The 20,398-nt window shown below is 41.4% G+C and overlaps 1 protein-coding gene across 1 annotated transcript in view; it reads right to left on the bottom strand.

Moving 5' to 3' along the window:
• Positions 1–625: 625 nt before the first annotated feature.
• XRCC5 (X-ray repair cross complementing 5) overlaps positions 626–20,398 on the bottom strand; it is a 44,142-nt gene continuing 24,369 nt past the window's right edge. Inside the window, exons 12-21 of the mRNA XM_077320598.1 lie at positions 20,174–20,264; positions 17,981–18,114; positions 16,226–16,422; positions 14,971–15,064; positions 13,730–13,799; positions 10,835–10,944; positions 10,186–10,282; positions 8,623–8,690; positions 3,000–3,071; positions 626–1,486 (exon numbers count right to left, since the gene is read on the bottom strand). Coding sequence (XP_077176713.1) covers positions 1,472–1,486; positions 3,000–3,071; positions 8,623–8,690; positions 10,186–10,282; positions 10,835–10,944; positions 13,730–13,799; positions 14,971–15,064; positions 16,226–16,422; positions 17,981–18,114; positions 20,174–20,264 — 948 coding nt within the window. The 3' untranslated portion in view covers positions 626–1,471. The remainder of the gene's footprint in view (positions 1,487–2,999; positions 3,072–8,622; positions 8,691–10,185; positions 10,283–10,834; positions 10,945–13,729; positions 13,800–14,970; positions 15,065–16,225; positions 16,423–17,980; positions 18,115–20,173; positions 20,265–20,398) is intronic.

Below are 20,398 nucleotides of genomic sequence, written 5' to 3'. Positions count from 1 at the left end.
AATTTAATTGCAGAGGCAGAGGTAAATAACTGGCATATCTTCAGAATAAAGGATACCACTTTGCTTTTTAAAAAGACTGTACACTTTACAAAATGTTTGTGCACACTGGGTGCTGACACAAAGACTTTGAAACAGACAGACAATGGGAGCTCTGGGCCACCCTGATTCATATGAGCCTTTCCTTAGTGTGATTAAGGCCCACAGGCAGAAGCTCCTTTCAAAGTGTCCCATAAAGCTACTACTTTGTCCACAGCAAAACCTCTGTGTAGCCACAGGATGCTTTAAGGAGAAAATGAGACAGCTGCCTCCTCTGCCTGTGACAAATAGAGTTGCATGACTCTTGGAGACCCAAAACTCCACTAAAAGCCTGAATCAAAGGCCTCATGTCATTGCCTAACAAGCCTAAGGAGGCCTGCAGTTTTGTGTTGTGTCCTTAGCTGTGTCCAAAAGTTGGTCTCCCTTACGGCTCAGGAGGTGTTTACTAACAGGCATCCATTTATGTAATGTAGAACTATAAAAGCCAAAATTCCTGCTACATATATTTCAGTGTTTGTTAGTTTTCAATGCTTTTGTTTTTCCTATGATAACATTACGAACTATTAACAAATTACTCTCTGAGTCAGTGTTATACAAACGTTGTTTTAATGATGCTGACATTTGGGCGGAGCATGAGACTTTAAAGTTACATTAAGAAAAGAAAGACTAGGAAAGGAGCTGAAGATCGTGACCTCATAGAAAAGTATCAAAGGAAGCTTTCCAAAACTAACCTTGAACTTGGAGAGGGAGGAAACGACTGGAATTTAGAGCCAACTGCTTCGGGCTACTCCAGAGTAGGACCACCAGATCCATACCAAAGGCTATGTTGTAAATGCTCCAGGTCAATGGAATAGAGCGCAGTTATTGCAGGGTCTACTCTTCTCCTCTAGTGTGCTTTCATGCACTCTTCTTCTACATGGCACAATAAGACAGTCCTCCTACTACAGCAGGCCAATAGAAGAGGCTCAGTGATGAGACCTACCCTGCAGTTATAGTAGTGGCTCCTGAATTTTTAGAAGTATAAGCTCATTTTTGGAACGAAGGCCTAGCTAGCCTATTTCTGTAGCTGTCAACTCTACATTATAGCAACAAAACCCTGAGCATAATGATTGATTTGTGATGTGTTTAGAGTGTGCTAAACTGAAAATGGAAGGACACTAATGCATGGGTACAGGTCAACATTTGTCATGACTGCTGCACTGCTAGTTTATCGGTCTTTGGAACAGATTTCGAAATTATTTATCACTGCTTATGGTAGTAATAGACATAACAGAATTGCTTCAAGCAAGCCAAAAAACACACTCCCACAAAGGTAGTCAATCCAGACTTAGAACAGTCCTCTCTCCTATTCTCACACTAGTGAAATCATGATGATGTTCTTCCTGAATCCAAGAGGCATCACCTGGTCACAGATGGCTTGATACTGCTAATCCATTTAAATCATGTCCAGCTGTAAAAAGAAAACAACATTTTTGGCATGATGACCAACTTCAAGCTAAGGTGTATACAGGACAGCTAGAAGTGATGTTTATTAACAAAAAAGGGACAGCTTCTTAAAGCTTGAGACAACAGATTTGTATATTTAACAGAGCTCAACCACACTTTCTTACCCAGCAGCCTTCCTTTGCTGGGTAAGCATACATGACTAAAGGGTGGTTGCACCAATGCAATGATTGGAGAAAGGAACTATAGCTAGTTTACAGTTTACAGGCATTTCCTACAAATGCAGTTCTCACAGTAACACACTTATCTCATAATCCCTTACATGATTTGAATAACAATGCATGTTTTGTTTATTATTTCTGTTAGTAAATTAAAGATGATTATGAAATAAAAATAAGAATCAGCACCTTGAATTATATCCAGTAACAAACTGGGAGCCAATGTAAAGGGGTTATGAGTAACTGCTATTGATGTAAAGTGAGCTCTGATTCGCACAAGATTATGTTAGAATAAATTTTGTTAGTTCATGTTACCATTAGACTTTAATTTTGCTGAAACAATTTGGCTGTTATTATGAGATTACAGAATTTAGAAATTCCCTAATCCCAGAGGAGCGAGCAAACTGCTGAAGCAAAATTAAACAGTACAATTTGGCCCGCTCCACTGGGATTTGGGAATTCAGAAATTAGAGTCCAATTTGAAACAATAACCAATCAAACAGCACAGGCCATTAAGAGTGGCTGAGGACCACTCATAGCCACTGAAAATAGCACAGAAGGATTAACATAAAATGTAGTGTAAAACATAATAAGCCAAATTAATAATCTATATATTTGAAGAGTGAGCCACCTAGACCGTTTATGCACTGGAGGTTTCATGCCGGGCTGCAGGCTGTAGTCATGGCAGGTTGTCCCACCTCTTCCTGCACCCACATGGAGTAGCATTTGGCCTGGTGCACCTCATCCACCCCCGATTTGTGCTCCTGCATGGGAGCTGGGGCAGTGAAGTTCCCAGTGCATAAACGGTCCTAGTGAGTCAGGAAACCTTTGTTTCAAGCCTGGTTGATTTCTTGATGAATCCTACTTCAATACTTTCATGTTGAACTCTCCATGTGAAATAGGGTTGTGTGCTTTGGCCACTGAAGCGGCCATTCCAGCCCGAAGCAGCCAGCGCCGCCTTAATGTGAAACTCTTGCAGGAAGGAGTATAATAACCTTGTTGCCGATGTGAAGGTTACTGTGCTTATTGGATTCTCTTCCTCCACAGAACTTCACATGCATCTTTCTCTGCCAAGTTCTATTCTCCCACATCCTAGGGACCTGTCCCATTACTGATTTCCAAGTTTAAACTATGAAAACAAGGTTTTTACACATCAGAGGAGTGCCTTAAGAGCTGAAACTGATCCATGGACTGTCCTGCCCTAGAATGCTAGAGCATGAAAAACCTTCCACAGATGGCCCTTATTGGACCCCCTATGAAATCTAGTCACTTCCAGTCATGAAAAATGTCTAATGTACTTACAAGATCATCAACATCTCCACCTTCATCCACCATTGGTTCAATATCCATGGACTTTTCTTTGGGAGCAAGGAACTGCAAATAAAATTCACAATGATTCACATCAAATTCAACCTCTAGCAGGAACTCTTAGAAGATAGCATTAAAAAGTGTAATGCTAGAATTATGTCAAGCATCATCATCATTAACTTGCTGTATTCAGTGTGTTCAGCAATGTTATAAAATGTGTTTTTAATGGGAAGGGAACAGACCATTGCATTGGCTGGTATGCATGCCTTAAGACAATCAATGGAGGATAATTTAGCCTATCCCAAAAAACTATATTAAACAAACTCTAACATTCAATAGCATCAAGTTCAGTCTAATTGTAAGGATGACATGATGATGATGATGAAACTTATCCGCCACTCTGGACACCCCTGGCAGGTTACAATAAGATATCCCCACAATAAAAACATTAAAACCCCAACCCTTAAAATACTGAGCATACAAACAGATGGCAGCAATCCCATCCCCCAACCCCTCCTTAGTCCCAGATTCCTGGCCCTCCTTTTAAAACCTGTGCCGCAGGGGAAATAAGTAGGGAGATCATATATTCGTATGGTGTTGTAGTTATGCTGAGGGCCCAGCTCTTAATTGCTCTGGCCTCAGCTCTTCCGAGACCTCATTCCACCAGGTTGGGGCCTGAGAAAGCTCTAGCGTTGGTTGAGGCCCTGAGGCAGTCCCTCAGATATGTGGGACCCAGAACATGGATGGCCTTGATCCGGAACACCACTGGCAGCCAATGCAACTGACTCAGCACAGGCTGGATATGGGCCCTCCAAGATGTCCCTGTGAGGACACTAGCAGCTGCACTCTGGACCAGCTGCAATTTCTGGGTCAAGGATAAGGGAAGGCCTGTGTAGAGCGAATGACAGAAAACAAGCCTGGAAATGACCATTGCATGGATCACAGTGGTCAGGTGTTCGGAAGACAGAAAGTGTGCTAGTAGCCATGCCTGGCGCAGATGAAAAAATGCTGTGTGGGCTACTCTAGTGACCTATGCCTCCATCGACAGGGAGGCATCAAAATAAATTCCTGGCCAGGCTGGGAAGGCTCACTTCCTGATCTAGCCCTTTCCCCCCAACCACAGGACCTCTGTCTTGGAGAGGTTGAGGTTCAGGTGACTCTGCTCCAACCACCCAGCTATGGCTTCCAAACATCTGGCAAAAGTCCAGGAGAGTCCAGGAGGCTATTCATGAGGAGATAGAGCTGGGAATCATCCGCATATTGGTGATATCCCAGACCAAAGCTCTGAGCCAGCTGGGGGTGCACACAGATGTTAAAAGAGTATGAGGGACAGCACTGCCCCCTGTGGGACCAAACACGGGAGACAAAAGGGGTGGGATTTCTCTTCCCCCACAACCCTCTGTTGCCTACATTGATAAAGTAATGAAATCTATTCTAAGAGAGAACTCGCCTACCCTTTCCCTTCATCACTTGGTGTAAGTGGGATACATCAGGCACTTTATCCTACCAGTGCTGGAAAATGTAGATCAAATGTGTCAGGAGAGCTTCACGAGTGGATTGCAGCTATCTGTCCTGATTCAATAATTTACTGCAATGTATGAGATTCCATGTGATTTATTTTTGCACCATACATGATGTGGATGCATCTGTTGTGAGGGGAGGGTCTTGCATTTGCCCAGCGCTTGGGAGTAAGAATCAGATCACTTAGGCTTTATCTCAACATTTAAAGCAGGTGTCCCCAATGTGATATGTCCCAGATAGGCCCTTTGCTGTGCAAGGAAGAAAAGCAGTTGCAATCTTCCATTTTTATTTCTAGTTCACTATAAGCAATACAAGTCAAGACAAGCATATGGGTACCCAGAATGCTTTGCATGACAGAAATAGATCAATTGACAGACTCTATGTGAAGTTGAATTCCTCAGTAAGAGATCTCGCTGTCACAGGGGTAATACAATCCTTTGCATCCCCACCCAACACAACTGGAACAAAGGCTGGGACTGCACCTGGACTGGTGGCAGATCTAATTAACTATCTTTTATAGTTTCACCAGAGCCTCTTGTGGCGCAGAGTGGTAAGGCAGCAGACATGCAGTCTGAAAGCTCTGCCCATGAGGCTGGGAGTTCAATCCCAGCAGCTGGCTCAAGGTTGACTCAGCCTTCCATCCTTCCAAGGTTGGTAAAATGAGTACCCGGCTTGCTGGGGGGGTAAACGGTAACGACTGGAGGAAGGCACTGGCAAACCATCCCGTATTGAGTCTGCCATGAAAACGCTAGAGGGCGTCACCCCAAGGGTCAGACATGACTCGGTGCTTGCACAGGGGATACCTTTACCTTTTATAGTTACTTCATAATGTCCCTTCATGGTAAAATCAATCTTCTATAAGCTTCCTTTTGTCTTTAATAACTGGCACATCAAAATCCCATTTATAGAGGATCTTCCACACCTGGACTCCTCCTTCCAACAAGAATGCAAATGATATCACTCCCAAGGACTTGTCCAAAGTCCTTCACCCATTCCAGATGTACCCCTAATGGCCAATTAGAGTTCCTTTATAAAAATCTGGTTCACCCATTAGCAAACCTCCATTTCTTTGACACTGCTTTCCTGATCAAAGCAAGGCTTTGTTTTAGGGCTTCCTTGCCCTTCCTCTAGCCTTCAAGGTATAAATAATCACTAAACATAATAAATCTCAAGTTGACAACTCACTCCCTTTATGACTGGCCGTCTCTGGGGTTGTGGTGCCAAGAAAGAGCACTCTGCCAATGAGGGGAAATCAGTTCAAATTGCACTCTGCCCATAAGGACAAATCAGTTCAGAATGCACTTTGCCAATGAGGGTCAACCAGTCCAAATTGCATGCAAACAACTCACACACACCCTGGAAACATCCCAGAAGGAGATGGCCCTCATCCAGGAATGGCCTGCCCTGGTAGTTTACACCCAATCAGCAGGGAGCCCTTGCCCAGGAAGGGCTAATAAAGAGATCAGCTCTCCTCCTCTGCCAGTTTCAGAAGTTTGCTGGGGGAAAGAGGAGCTACCCACATTGCATGCCATGCTGCCAGTAAGTTGCCCTGGACTCCTAGCCTCTTTCAGCTCAGAGGACATGGGGGGCAGCAAGCTGCCTCCTGGCACAGCTTCTGCATACCTTCTGGAGTGGGGGGCTGACGGAGGCCAAGAAATATGCACCCTGGGAATCAGGGCAAGCAGGAAAAGCCTCTGACATAGAAATGTTAACTCATGAGTATGTCATGTGAGTTTTGCAATCAATTCCTACCTGATTGGCCCTCCCTAAAGGTTTGCTGCCAATAGAGAGCACTTAGTCAATGAGGGCCAATCAGCTCAAACTGAATGCAGACAACTCAATCCCTTCCTGACTGGCCCCCTGGAAATATCCCCTGCCAACAGGAGATGCAGGCGCGGCTGCCAGCATGCCGGCAGGCACAAACGCGCATGCGCGGAGCTCCCACGCATGCACATTTTCCCCACCAGGGGCGCTAACCCGCATGCGCGGTGCCCGGGCCGCCGGCTCTTCACCACCCCCGGAGGCTGTCCTCAATAGTAAAAAGGTTGGGGACCACTACAGTAGTGAATAGATATAAGCTGTTCAAAAACACAAGAAAAGGTCAAGGAGCAGGTGGAGTAGTGCTATATGTGGAGAGGACTTGCCTGTTAAAGAATGCCAGAGGAGGAAAGTGACACTCAGTGAGTTTCTATGGCAGAATGGACATCTGAACTTGGCTCTCCCAAAGTCTGTCTGGTATTCTAATAACTATACTACATGGGCTATACAAGTATTATTAAATACAATGGCTGCATTTGACAATATACAAATCTCTTGATTCCTCATACACTTTTATTATGACCTTTGGTGCCCATCGCAACCTGGGAGTGGTCTTTCACCCATCTAATCCTAAACCATTAATGTATCATGCAAAATGCACAGAACAGAAGAACATCTGTTATTTTTTAACTCCCTCCAAAAGGCCACCAAGCTCACTCAAACTTTCAGCTCAATATGGAATTAATTTAGTCTTACATTCTTCCTAACTTACAAAATACGAAAAGTCGCATTGTACTGTGGTTATCATTTTTGCCATCCAATGGACATGCTTACCCCAGGCTGCAACACTGTAATACAACTCATGAGTAATGGTTAACTTAAGGCCACTTGGATATGTGGACTTTGCAGCAGAAGACAGCATAGGTTTTGCAAAGGTTATTCAGCAGAGAAGATTACACAGTCTCAGCACATCATGCCTATATCTGCCGTCCCTGTCATTATGGATGTAATACTATTATAATACAGGCAATGTTGAACTAAAAGCAAGTTGTCAAATTTAAGAGGCTTTTTCCATTGGAACAAATCCCATTTTACATAGTTAATTGAGGTAAAATGCTCTTTCTGAAAGTTACATATTTCCTGAGAGGTCCCCAAAGTGGCATCCAGTGCTAAATTAGATGTAAACACATCAGTGTCTTGAACACACTGGAGATGAAGGATTGCCTGGCAGCAGAATTAAACTTTATTTCCTATTAAGAAACTGCTGCGCATCAGCAGTTGATTTTTCCCCTCCTTTCTTGAGGTCTGTTCTGCATTTATGCAGAAGCAAAATTACACATAACTGTTGCGCTGAACTCTATTACCATCCTCAAAACAATGACAGAATGCACCTGGCAGGTCTGCTCTTTTAACATTATCTCTCTGTGTGCTTTCCCCATCTACACTGCCTTTGTGTGAATGATTTACTGAATGAAGGAGATTAAGGTCTAGTCTAGAACTTTAAGCAAAATGAAGTGGGAATGATGTGGCAGAATGGAAAGTACCACTTCAGAGTGCAAGCTTGGAATCTAATTTTTTAATGCTTCTCTATATACAAAGCATATAATAAACTGACAAAGGGAGTCTATCTTACTAATATATTCTTTTGCTATATTCTTTTGCTCTCAAGAGTTGTTTTTTTCTAAATATCATGAGCTATTCAAAAAATTATCTCTCCCAATTGTGGTTGGTTGTGATTTAGACCAAAATGTTAACATATCCTCCTGCCATCGCATTAGATGGAAGGCACAAAAAGAGGCAGGGATTTCTTCCAAAACAATAAAGTGCTGGCCCCATATTGAACAAGACTCTTTACTTTTTTGTCTCTCTATCAATTCCCAGAAACAACAGAGTTACAAGTTACTACTTTCCCATGGTGAACAGAGCATCTGAGTAGCAAATACGTAGTGGAACAGGATGGTGACAGATACAACACCCTGTCATCCTATTTTCCCACTTGAGACACCTATTTTTTTAAAGGACAGATGTGGGAGAAGTAAAGCTGCATGTACAGTTAATATACATGTCCGCACAGACTATGTTGAATTTTAATGGAGGTTTTATATCATATTGGTGTAATTGGTGTATTTCCATGCTTGATTTAAGGACACATTTTAACAGTATTATGGTTGCAAGCTACACCAGAAACAGTATGCTGAGTGGAAGCCTGAAAATATTTTCAGTAAATAAGAAAAGTCAACAGACTTCTAAGTGTTGCCAGAAACTCTGAATCTGTTGAAAGTCTTACTCCCGCAAGCAGAGGGTTCCTGATCCTAGAAAAGTACTCTAATGCCAGTACCTTTTTTGCATCTTCCACTGTCACAGAACTTCCTTCAGTTTCTTCTTTGGTAATCAAGGAGATGCCATCTAAAAATAGCCAGATTGCACAGACTCACCATTTCATAAGATTTCTCTTCATTGTTAAGTGTAGAAGGGAACTGACCAGAGTTCTATGGCATTAAAATAGTACCACAATATACATAACACACCCCTTAATGGAAACTGCTAAATCTAGCAGACAGCCTTCTTTGCCTAACAGTTACTCTGAACAGCCTGATTGGTTCAGAAGACTGAACTACCTCTAGTTGGAACCTGATGGCAGCTAAAGGAAACCCCTACTACCATATACAAACACAAGCAACTGACATTCCATAACCCACATATTTTTTTAAATTAAAAAAGAGTAAGAAATATGTTCTGAACCAAACAATTGTACATGGCATCCTTAAACCAAGCTGTGTGTTACAGAGAACGACTGTATTCCCGAGGTAGCACATTTCCCACTAAATGCATTGCCTCAGGAAGCCCACTATAATTTAAATTTTCTCAACAAGACCACCATCTGTAAAATAATTAACATAGCAACTGCTAACCGCCAGTCTTTTTCTTATTTTCTGTGCATTTAGCTAGGTCAGCATCATTCTAGCTGCATAATATTTTAAAAATTTGTTTTGCTTCACTTTCATTGCTAATGTAACTGCACAGGATTTCACTGGAGGATTGAAAAAGTAATTTCCAGTGAGCTAGTTCCATACAATATCATTCTGGTTTCACAGAACCTTTGGGAATCTTTTGTCTTTTTTCTCTTCAGTAATAGCAGTATTTATAGACTTATACAAATTGGTCCCATTCCCCAGTTAGAAATTTGGATGGACGTAGTAACACAAAATTGTTGAATATGGTTGAAAATGGCCTGCCCTTGCTAACAAATGGCATAATAGTCAAATTTAAAAGTAAGCTGCTATCTATGTAATTTTTTGGAGGGTTGTGGAATAAATGGCCAAACAAATATCTGTGAGGAGGGTACTGAATGTGAGTAACTGAAGGGCTGTATAAGAAGATGAATAGGTGGTTCTTACATGCCACTTTTCTCTACCAGCAGGAGTCTCAAAGCGGCTTACAGGGGCTAAGAGAGCGCTGAGATTAGTGCTTGGTCAAAATGGCTTTATCAGTGCTGTGGCGAGTCCAAGGCCACCCAACCGGCTATATATGGAGAAGGAGCAGGGAATCAACCCAGCTTGCCAGATTAGAAGTCTGCACTCCTAACCGCTACATGAAGCTGACTAAAACAGCAACCCAGACATATTGGCACTATCTTGTTTAATGCCCTATGCACAGAGATCTCAATTTAATATAATGTACTGATTTGGAGCAGAGTTTGCATGCAATATGTGAAGCCAAAGACAACCATATTTTTTAAAAAGATTATTTAAAAGACACTCCAAATTATCATAGGCAAGCAATGCAGCACGAACTTTGCTGGAAATGAGTGAGATATTCCTCACAGAATGTACAGTTTGCCTGCAAACTTCAATCCTCTTATCTTCTTCACACCATGCACTGCAAACAAGGTTTGACATACCTTGTATTATAATTTCCCAGAAATCAGGCAAGTTTTTATCTTCTACCTTTTTTTTCAAGGCTTCCAGAAAATCATTAAAGCACTGCACTTGTGACAGCTGAAACAAACAAATAGCGACAACAAAGAAACAACACAGAGAAATAAGTTAGCTTGACACTAAAGTGACACAGAATTCTTAATTCCTCACAACAGTCTGCTTGAAGAGAATGGGGGAGGAGGGGGGAAATGGAAGCCTTTTCAAACCGCTGCACATTCATCTGGTCTCTCATAGAATCAATCTTCTAACATGCTGTGAGTCACTCAAGAGATGACATTTCACAGAGCAGCGCTGGGTCCTTTGTGATTTGCTTTAAGAAGTTATTTAGGGATGGCACAGCCTCCTTTTTGTCTAACAGGCTACAGATACTGTCTTTCCACATCAGAAAGAAACCCCAGTAGAACCTAGTCTATGTACTGTGAACAGGCTAAAAGACCAAAATATATAGCACACAGACACATTTTAAATCTCTATACAGCACACCATTAAGTTTCCTTCCATGCATCTTTTGATACAAGCTCAATTTATAATCTCACACGTTTTCAATTCTAGGGAGGGAGCATGTAAAATCTCAACGTTCAGCAGTGATTAGCTTTCATAATCAAGAGTTACCTTAACAGCTTCCTCTCTGAAAACCTTTATGCAACTGATGCTCTTCATATAGTATGGCACCCCTCTGTTTTCCAAAAACTGGTAAATGTGGTTTATCAGCTGCTGACTGACTGGAGACAAAGGGCAGGTGGGAAACACAAAAAATTAGAGGAATGATTCAGCAGGTATGCCCATTCCCTGCAACTGAATGATGTATTACAACACTGCTTAAAACAAACACTCCCACCCCTACATTAGGCATGTGGTGGGGTGATCTGTAGCTCTAGAACAGCTTCTCCTTTACCAGCATTACTGGGTGCCAGCCTGAGTTGTATCTCTAGCAAACAAGATTTATGCCCTGAAGAAATGACTGAATAGTTTGCTGACTCAACTCTGAGCTTTCAACCGTACTCATCTTGTTCAACAGGATACTATTACACTGAAAGGACCAAAGCATAACCAAACCTTTTGCATCTCAAAGGAACACAGAGCTGGAAGTAATGTCAAGGGCCATCTAGTCCAACTACCTGCACAATGCAGGAAATTCACAACTACCTGCCCCTCACCCTATTTCCCCAATGATCTCACACCCTATGCCCAGTAGAAAACAAAAAACCTCTAGGACTGCTGGCCAACTTGGTCTGTAGGAAAATTCCTTCCTGACTCCAATGTGGCAATTGCCAAAGTGGCAATTGGCATGCAAGAAAGGGCCACAGGAACCAAATGCTAGCTCAGTGCCTAAATTCATGGAATGAATGGCCATCTGGGCCCACCACCTCCTGAAGAAACTCGATCCACTGAGGAACCACTTTATCATGAAGTTTTTCTTAATGTTTAGCCAAAAACTCTTAATTTAATTTCAATTAATACTCAAATCCTTCAGCCTGCCCTTATAGGATGGTCTCTAGACACTTCTCTATGATGTTCTACTGGAAGCCAGCACAGTTGCTGGAGGATGGGCTGAATGTGGGACCTCCAAGGTGTTGCAGTGAGGACCCTGGCAGCTGCATTCATCACATTTATATCCCACCTTTTTATATAAAAATTCAAAGCACTGACTTGCCTTCAAAGTCCAAAATATAGCTGGAAATGACCCTATCCCCTCCCTTGCTTTTTACTGACTAAGCAAAACTTGGGATGCTGTGGTTGCCTAGGAACAGTCACTAAGAAAATCCTGTAGCTTAACACTACAGGTGCTTCTTTTATCATTGCAAGATTTTTTAAAGCTGCCTGTTGTTTGTTTGCATTTAGATTTTTTTTGCAATCTAACGGCCCTTTGCAGTTTTGTAGAAAGATTTGTCTTGCCCGTTCATAGCTCCAGTCACCAGATGTAACTATTCAAAGATATTCAGACTGTGCTATTAGAATATATAATTAATCGATATACCAATTTATATACATGCTTACTTAGGAAGTGTATGACTTAGAAAAATGGAAATTCAATTTCAATTGGCCATTCTCCTAGGCATTAAACGAATCCAATTAGAAAATGTACTGTTAGGAATGATTTTATATCAAACTACAATACTGTGAAGCTCCCCTTAAGATCTAAGCGTCCTGTAATGTCATCATCATCATATATGATGTGTGTGTGTGTGTGTGTAACTGCCAACCAGCCTTTAAATTCATATTCCCCATTTTTCTCTTCAGGAGTGAGCACAATCAAGCCACATACCATTGAAACAAGGGCTGAATCTGCAGTGACCCTTTATTCCAATCCCAGGTCGAGTCAATTGATTTTGGGCAATTTAAATTTCCCCCTGAAACAAACATGATTGATCCGGAGTGACCCTACCTTTCCCCCCACGATATCCTGGAGTGGATATAACCCTCAATATTTGAAAAATCGGCATGAGTAAGTGTGCAACTGCCTGCTTTCCCTGAAATAACTTGCTGCCGAGCCTCCAACGCTGTAGAAAAGCCCTGATTGGCCAGGACATCAGTTCAAAGGCCTCCTTATTCCCAGGTTGCAAGGCTTCCCTTAAAGGGGAAGCCCTAACTTCTCTCAGCAGGAGCTCCAGAAGCCCTAACTTTTCTCAGCAGATATTTACCTCTTGGATTTATTCCCCCTCCCCTGCTGTCTCTAATCTTCTCCCCTGCCCAGTTCAAAAAAAGAAAGAGGCTCCTGCTGCAGTTGGCTCCCTCCCCCTTCTGAGCTACCCTAATCACACGCAGAACACTTTTCTGTTTTAACGGGGATGGGAGAGATAGAGGAAGACTTGAATTCAAATCAATCTGAATTCAGCAAGATCCACAACGGAATAAACAAAGTGAATGCAGAATCTGCCAAGGTGTCCATATCATTCCCTTTGTTATGATACCTTCGGAAAAACGTGGTGACTGGCTCTAGATGGGAATCTTTCTATAGATGGGAATCTTTCTATATTGCCTCAACTGGAATTATTTCTCACCTAGTGACATATTTAACTGGTCATGCATATATACAAGTATCCATGGACTTGCTCAGATGAATTTGAGGCTTCTTTTCACAATGTTACTAGTGCTATTTTTGGTATAGTACTCAAAGTGCCTGACTTTGCAATATCCGCTCTAGATAGGCAGCATATAAATAAATGGAAAATCAAACATGTCTAACATTAAAAGCAGCTTATGATTTAAGTTGAAGTCTCACTATACTCAGAATTCCTATACTTTTGCCAATTTTAAGTCATTTTTTTCTAAACACGTCATTTGTAAAAACCAAGTGATCCCAAGAATATGTCTTCAGGCTTCAGGGCCCCATTTTCCTAGCAGACCACATGTGCAATATGCCTCATTCTGGAACTAGAAATATTACTTTTCTAAAAGCATGCAGGAATAATAATTGCAAACAGAAGGTTAATTTACAAATTATTACTTGGTGATTTTTTCCCACAGGAACTTTCAAATGTAACTTTAAAAAATCGAACTACTTACCTTCCTTGAAATCAACATTTTTCTGCCTCACCAGAACTCTGAAGTTTTCTGCTGGATTGACACTTCCAACCTACAAAACAACCCGGACAGTATTACACCACTTGTTGCTCCTATTTTAAAGCAAAGTTGTAACTTCATCGGATTTTTTCTTTTAATAGAATCCATTAGGTCTTGTGGTACTCATGAAGCTGAATGAGGTAAGTACATTTATTTATTTACAGGCTTAAGCCCAGATTTTTCTACAAAAAGGCTTATAACAACACTCCCCCCCCTGTATTTTCTCCTCACAACCGCCATTTTGTGATAGAGGTTAAGCTGAGAGAGACTGACTGGTAGCCAGCAAGCTTCTATGGCAGAGTAGGGATTCAAATTTGAGTCTCTCAAACTGTAGTCTGAGACTGTAACCATTACATCGTGGTGACTTGAAGAGCAGATAATACACAATGGAGGGGTGCAGATTTGTTAGTTCAATTAATAAAACATTCAAAAAGAAAAGAAAAAGGCTCTGAGAAGAACACTCTGCAAACTTTGAAACCTAATCTGTAAATTGTTCATAATAGCAGCATGGGTTTCCTATGATCATGAAGCACGTGAGGCTCATTCACCTGGCTTTCACTGACTGAACCCTGTTTCAATTTTTAGAGCACTAATGGTTACCAAAGTTGCTGCTCCTGAAATCTGCAAGTACTCAGGTCTCGGGGACATTGTAGGAAAATGTGGACCACTGGCATATGAAGAAGGAAGATACCAGCAGCAAGTAACATATGAACTGTCCCTGGATCATTCGGAGACCATGTCTTAGAACTGTGGTCTAAAACAATGGGTCAAGTTTGGAGTATGCAGCCTTCTGTATGACTCTCTTGTTCAACTGGGAGCTAACTCAGCCTCTTTCCTTCCAGTCTTTCTGCTGGATGATTATATGAGAGTGAAAAGGCAGTCAATGAGGCTACTAGAGAGATACACAATAATAGATTAGAGGCTGCAGTGGTCCTACTTTCATTCGCAGATTTTAATCCATCAAGGAATGATATATTTAGCACTGTTGTGTTGTTGTTGTTAGGTGTGAAGTCGTGTCCGACCCATCGCGACCCCATGGACAATGATCCTCCAGGCCTTCCTGTCCTCTACCATTCCCCGGAGGCCATTTAAGTTTGCACCGACTGCTTCAGTGACTCCATCCAGCCACCTGTAGCCAATCTAATATAGTCTGCTGACATGCACTCTCTCACAAAGCTACTTACTGTGGTGACACGGCCTTCAGCAAGGTGCCCAATGTTGAAGTCACCTTCATCATCTTCAGTTTTTGCCTTTTTATTATTGGGCCCATCTTGACTACTGGAATCAGATAAGAATATATCAGCCTGGAGGAACTGGGGTGGGTGATGATAGTGTGCACAGCAACTTACATGAGACGTACATGTTCTGTGGAGACTTGTTCAGAAATACCTTTTCACTCATGCAACTGCTGACAATTAATCTCTTATTTCAGTCAGGGAGGCGTACCGGCAGAACAAAAAGGACCATATCACTCTGAATGATGAGATACCCACCACAGTTATGTTCTGGACTAGATATTTCTCTGCCTAATGTCAAATGCTGCCCTCCTTCATTTGCTGACAGAGCACTTTGCCTCAGGAATTATCATTTTAATGATATTCTGCATTCATTCCAGATTCCATTTAATGATTAGGTTGACATGAAAGATAATGGAAATTCCAAAATGAAAGATCTGTTTACCTTTCTGTTATAATTTGCTCATTCTGTTCCCATCTTGAAACCGAAAGCTATTAAGTATCTGTGTACATAGAAGACCTGTATGTCTCCTAACCCATCTTCTTCATCAGCATACATAAGAGCTTGATAAACTTCCACTCACAGCTTTAAGTATTCACTAGACAAATTCCAATTAAGCACGCAAGACCTCTCGTTACAGAATGACCTTTTGAAGCAGCTTTCAAAAAGAAAACCTAATTTTCAACGAGATGTAGTGTTATTTGCTACATCTTGTACCTCAAACAGCAATGGTCTATTGCTGACTTTAACAGAAGACTGCATTGTGATTCAATATCACCACAGAACACAGGAACGGACTACCCATGGATGGACTAAGCCCACACCATTCTGCTTAATTGTTACAAGAATAACCACTGGGGGGAGGAATAACAGCATAATTATTTCACATGTCAGTGCTATCAGCACTTTTGCAGAATAAATAAAGGTGCCCTTTGCCGGGTTCATTCTTCCATCCAAATATTATCAAAATGATTTAGAACAGGAAAGTTGCAGCCATAATTGACTGTTAACTTTTGAATAATTCCTTTGTCACCTGACATTATACGTCAAACAAGATATAGGTTTGTATTAAAAGAAATGAATGTATCAGAGAATATGTTTTTATGTATTTACTCTGTCTCACGTGGAAGATACCATATGGAAGCCAAACCTCAAAACAGCTAAAGAACAATAATACAACAGATGATACCAGTGGAAACTCACTTATCTTTGAAGATACTTTGAGCTGTTTTCTGCTCTTTTATTTTGCCCACATCCTTCAATGGTAAGAGTGCTTTCAACTTCTCAAGAGGGGCCTGGCATCTTTCCATCACTTCTTGGGGTGTCTCCAGCATGTCTATGAGGTGCTTTCCAATAGGGGGCAGAGGTGCATCAGGATGGAAAGCCTTATGCTGCAGGCACTGGTGGCAAAAGACAAGGGTCACTGTACATCTAGCTAGTTTTAGCTTCTGGTGCCCAAAAATGCTTTTCACAAATGGTGGAAATTTGCCCTGGTTGCAGCCACTTTATGGCAACCCTATAGGGGTTTCAAGCTAGAGTACAGGCTATTCACTATGGCCAGCCTCTGCATAGCAACCCTGGATATCCTTGGTAGTCTCCTATCCAGATACCACCCAGGGCCAACCCCACTTAACTTCCGAGATCTGATGAGGCTAGTTTAAATCACCCAAGTCCCTGTTTTCATGAATACAGCAAAAATTTAAATATCTGAAATCTCGCGACATAAAAGGTAACCAGGCTTAAAATATGGTAATGATCTATCATACTCATAAGATTAAAGTGAAAACAAAGAAATTCTCCCAGATAAATAATGTGATGGATTTCTCAAAAACACAACTGATATCAGTACAAATAACAAAATTTCAAGATCCTAAAATAATACAACTCAAAAATTAAACCTGATTTTTGCTTTCTTTAAAAAAATCCATTTTTGAGTACAGAAAATTCAACCTGAATTTTACTTTCTTTAAAAAAATCCACTTTTGAGTACTGAAAATGGGGGGGAAATATCCCACATTCCGGTAGAAAGTGGATGTTCTTCCAACCTGTTTGCCTGTCAGAATATGTAGTTTTTCTACAATAATTTCTAGGATGCACTCCAACACTTTCTGTACTGAAATGCTGAATTATTTTATGCTGCCCACACATTTTCCTTGGGACTGCATTAAATAAATAATCACAATCAGATACAAGTTATTCCACACTGAAGCAGATAGGTGGTGGAGTAGGTAAGCTACATAACTTACATAATTTAAGCAGCTGCATTACTCGCTTTTTGAAACCACAAAATACATAAACATAGTACACTGTATGCTGAGATTCCAAAAGACTGTAGCTGAAATGATGTAAAGAGTCTTGGTATAAAATGGAGTTCTTCCGCCAAGCATTTAGTTGAGGCCAATGAAACATCTATGGGGCCCTCCAGAACCCCCCTCCAATCTGACCAATCTGCAGAGCTATGGTCAAAATGTAAATAGTTAAACAGCAAAAAATTAAATATTAAATGTAATGTTATTCAATGTAATGTTACTGTTGATATTGATGCAGTTTCTAAATTCAAGTTGTATGTCTTATTGGTTTTCATATTCCCTCTGAACAGCCCTAAACCACAAGGGAGGATGGCATAAAATGTAAGAATAAAAATAAATAAATGAAAACACTGACTTGGATGGGTCAGGCTAGCCTAACCCCATCAGAAGTTAAATAGGATTGGTCCTGGTTAGGTAGAGCGGGGTTGCTATACAGAGGCAGCTAATGGCAAAAAACCTGCACTCATCTCTTGCTTGGATCATTTCTTACTGAGAAAGCAACAGGGTGAGATATTCGGTTTCAAGCAACAGGCCTAGGCCTTACTACATCAGTTACAAACCAGTTCTTTTTGCTTAGTCTAGTAAAAAGGAGAAAAAATAAAGACGCATAAAATGCTTTAATGTAATCATGATAGCATTATAATCATACCTGGAATAATCGTTGGAATTGAGGGTTTGGGAACTTGCTGGTTTTAAATATATCCTCCACTGCCTCTTCTCTCTCGTCTTCATAAACCAAATTCATAGAATCAATCAGGGAGTCAACTGCACACAACTGATCCTCTGAGTTACAAATATGGACAAGGAATATTAAATACATTTTCAGGACATGGCATTACAGTAATTTTATCAATTTTTTCTCAAGAGTGAAAAAGCAAAGAGAAATGACTACCCTTCAGGAGCTCACAATTTCAAACTTGCAAAAGTATATATTACCCAAATGAGATGCATTTACTTTCACCCTGAAGACAACTAAAGTCATTAAAGCTGCTGCAATCAAGCACACAGCTGAAGTGGAAGTTTCCAACATAAGGTGTGACATTCTAGGAATAAGAAAGTGGGTGCATGAAAACATGGGCAGTGGATTAAGTAATCCACTTATCCAGTGTTCACAAAATCCATACAAAGCTTTTGTAACTCATTGTCACAGAGTATACTGACAACCACTAACGTACATAGATTTTAAAGGAAAATCCATAGAGGGTAGGTCGATCAGCTATCATGAGCTATACCCAGAGGTGAAAACCAGTTACTATGGGAATCACAGGAGGAAGATTTGGCATCTTTGTGAGGCATCTTGTTGGTCCCTGTTCTAAACAGAATGCTAGACTAGAGGGACCTTTAGTCTGATCTAGCAGGGTTCTTACACTCATTGCCACTGGCAATATGAAATACAGCCTCCTAGTGAAACATACTGTGCTAATATGGATACAGAAATCATTGTACCAGGTCACACCCTATAGTCTGATAAAAGTGGTAATACTACTTGGGATAGTAGTGAATACCACATACTTCAAAGGCAATATTATTATTATTATTATTATTTAATTTATATCCTGCCTCGCTCCGGAAGCTTGAGGCGGGTCACATAAAAACCAATCCCCTAAAACAATAAAAGCACAATAAAACACAATACAATTAATACAAAAGTTAAGACAAGAATGGCAGCAAAATTCAATATAGCTAACCCAATTCCACACCCACTAAGAAGGGAAAGGGAGGGAGCAGATGACAGACGCAACCGTCAAATTTGTGAGGGGGGCTAGATCTTCTTGCTGCCCGGCCTCAACCGAAAGCCTGGCGGAAGAGCTCCGTCTTGCAGGCCCTGCGGAATGATGACAATTCCTGCAGGGCCCGCAGCTCTTCCGGGAGCTCATTCCACCAGGTTGTGGCCAGGACCGAAAAGGCCCTGGCCCTGGTCGAGGCCAGGAGAGCTTCCTTGGGACCAGGAATGACCAATAGGTTGGCCCCCACAGAGCGTAAGGCCCTGCGGGGGGCATAGGGCGATAGGCGGTCCCTCATATACACTGGGCCCAGACCATGGATGGCCTTGAAGGTCAAAACCAAAACCTTGAACCTGATCCGGAAGATAACCAGTAGCCAATGCAGCTGCCTCAGCACTGGCTGGATATGTGCCCTCCAAGGTGTAGCCGTGAGGACCCTAGCAGCCGCATTTTTGACCAGTTGCAGTTTCCGGATCAAGCCCAAAGGCAGGCCAGTGTAGAGCGGGTTACAGAAATCTAATCTGGAGGTGACTGTCGCATGGATCACTGTGGCCAGGTGTTCAGAGGACAGATAGGGCGCTAGTAGCCGAGCCTGGCGGAGATGGAAAAATGCCTGGCCAGCTACCTGTTTGACCTGTGCCTCGAGTGTTAGTGAGGCATCCATGGTCACCAGAACAATCTGATTGCTTTTCACCTTTTATACTTCCTGACTCATTTTTAAACACTAGCAAAGTTTTGTTTTCCAATTAACATTTTTTTTGTGAAGGTCTTCAGACTGAGTGCAGTACACAATTTTTAAATTATAATTTTAGGATCGTAATCACACACAAACTGAAACAATACAAGGCATCCCTGCACTACAATCCTGTGCAAAACAAGGATGCTGCAAATAATGATTCTGTAATTGTTAAAGGTGCTTGAGAACACAGATTAGAGTTAAGGGCAACAAAAGAGGGATGGGGGCTCCTGCTCCAAAGAAGCAGCTGGAACTGATATCAAGACACCAAATGCACAATTCTACCAATGTATAAAAATTATGAAAGTGGTTTTTAATGGTTGCAATAGGCACACCCATAACTATTTTCTAGTGCCAGTCACAGAAGGGTGTGCCAACTCACCTGTAGGGGCGTATTTTTTATTGTTTTTCAAGGAAGAAAACGTGTACTGCCTTAGATCCTCCATATAAGGCAACTGTGTGTACACTAAACACTAAAACAAAAGTCAAAAACGTGCTTTTAATCATTTTGAAATATTTCATTTGCAGGAAGTTACAAAACTCACTGAATCTTACTACACTTTTATAATTCTTAAAAAGAATATCAAACACAGATGTGTGTGTATTT

The sequence above is a fragment of the Paroedura picta genome, chromosome 2 (assembly GCF_049243985.1).
Source record: "Paroedura picta isolate Pp20150507F chromosome 2, Ppicta_v3.0, whole genome shotgun sequence".
Lineage (NCBI taxonomy): Eukaryota > Metazoa > Chordata > Lepidosauria > Squamata > Gekkonidae > Paroedura > Paroedura picta.
Note: the sequence above shows the minus strand (reverse complement) of the source record. Positions and strands in the feature narration are given on the sequence as shown.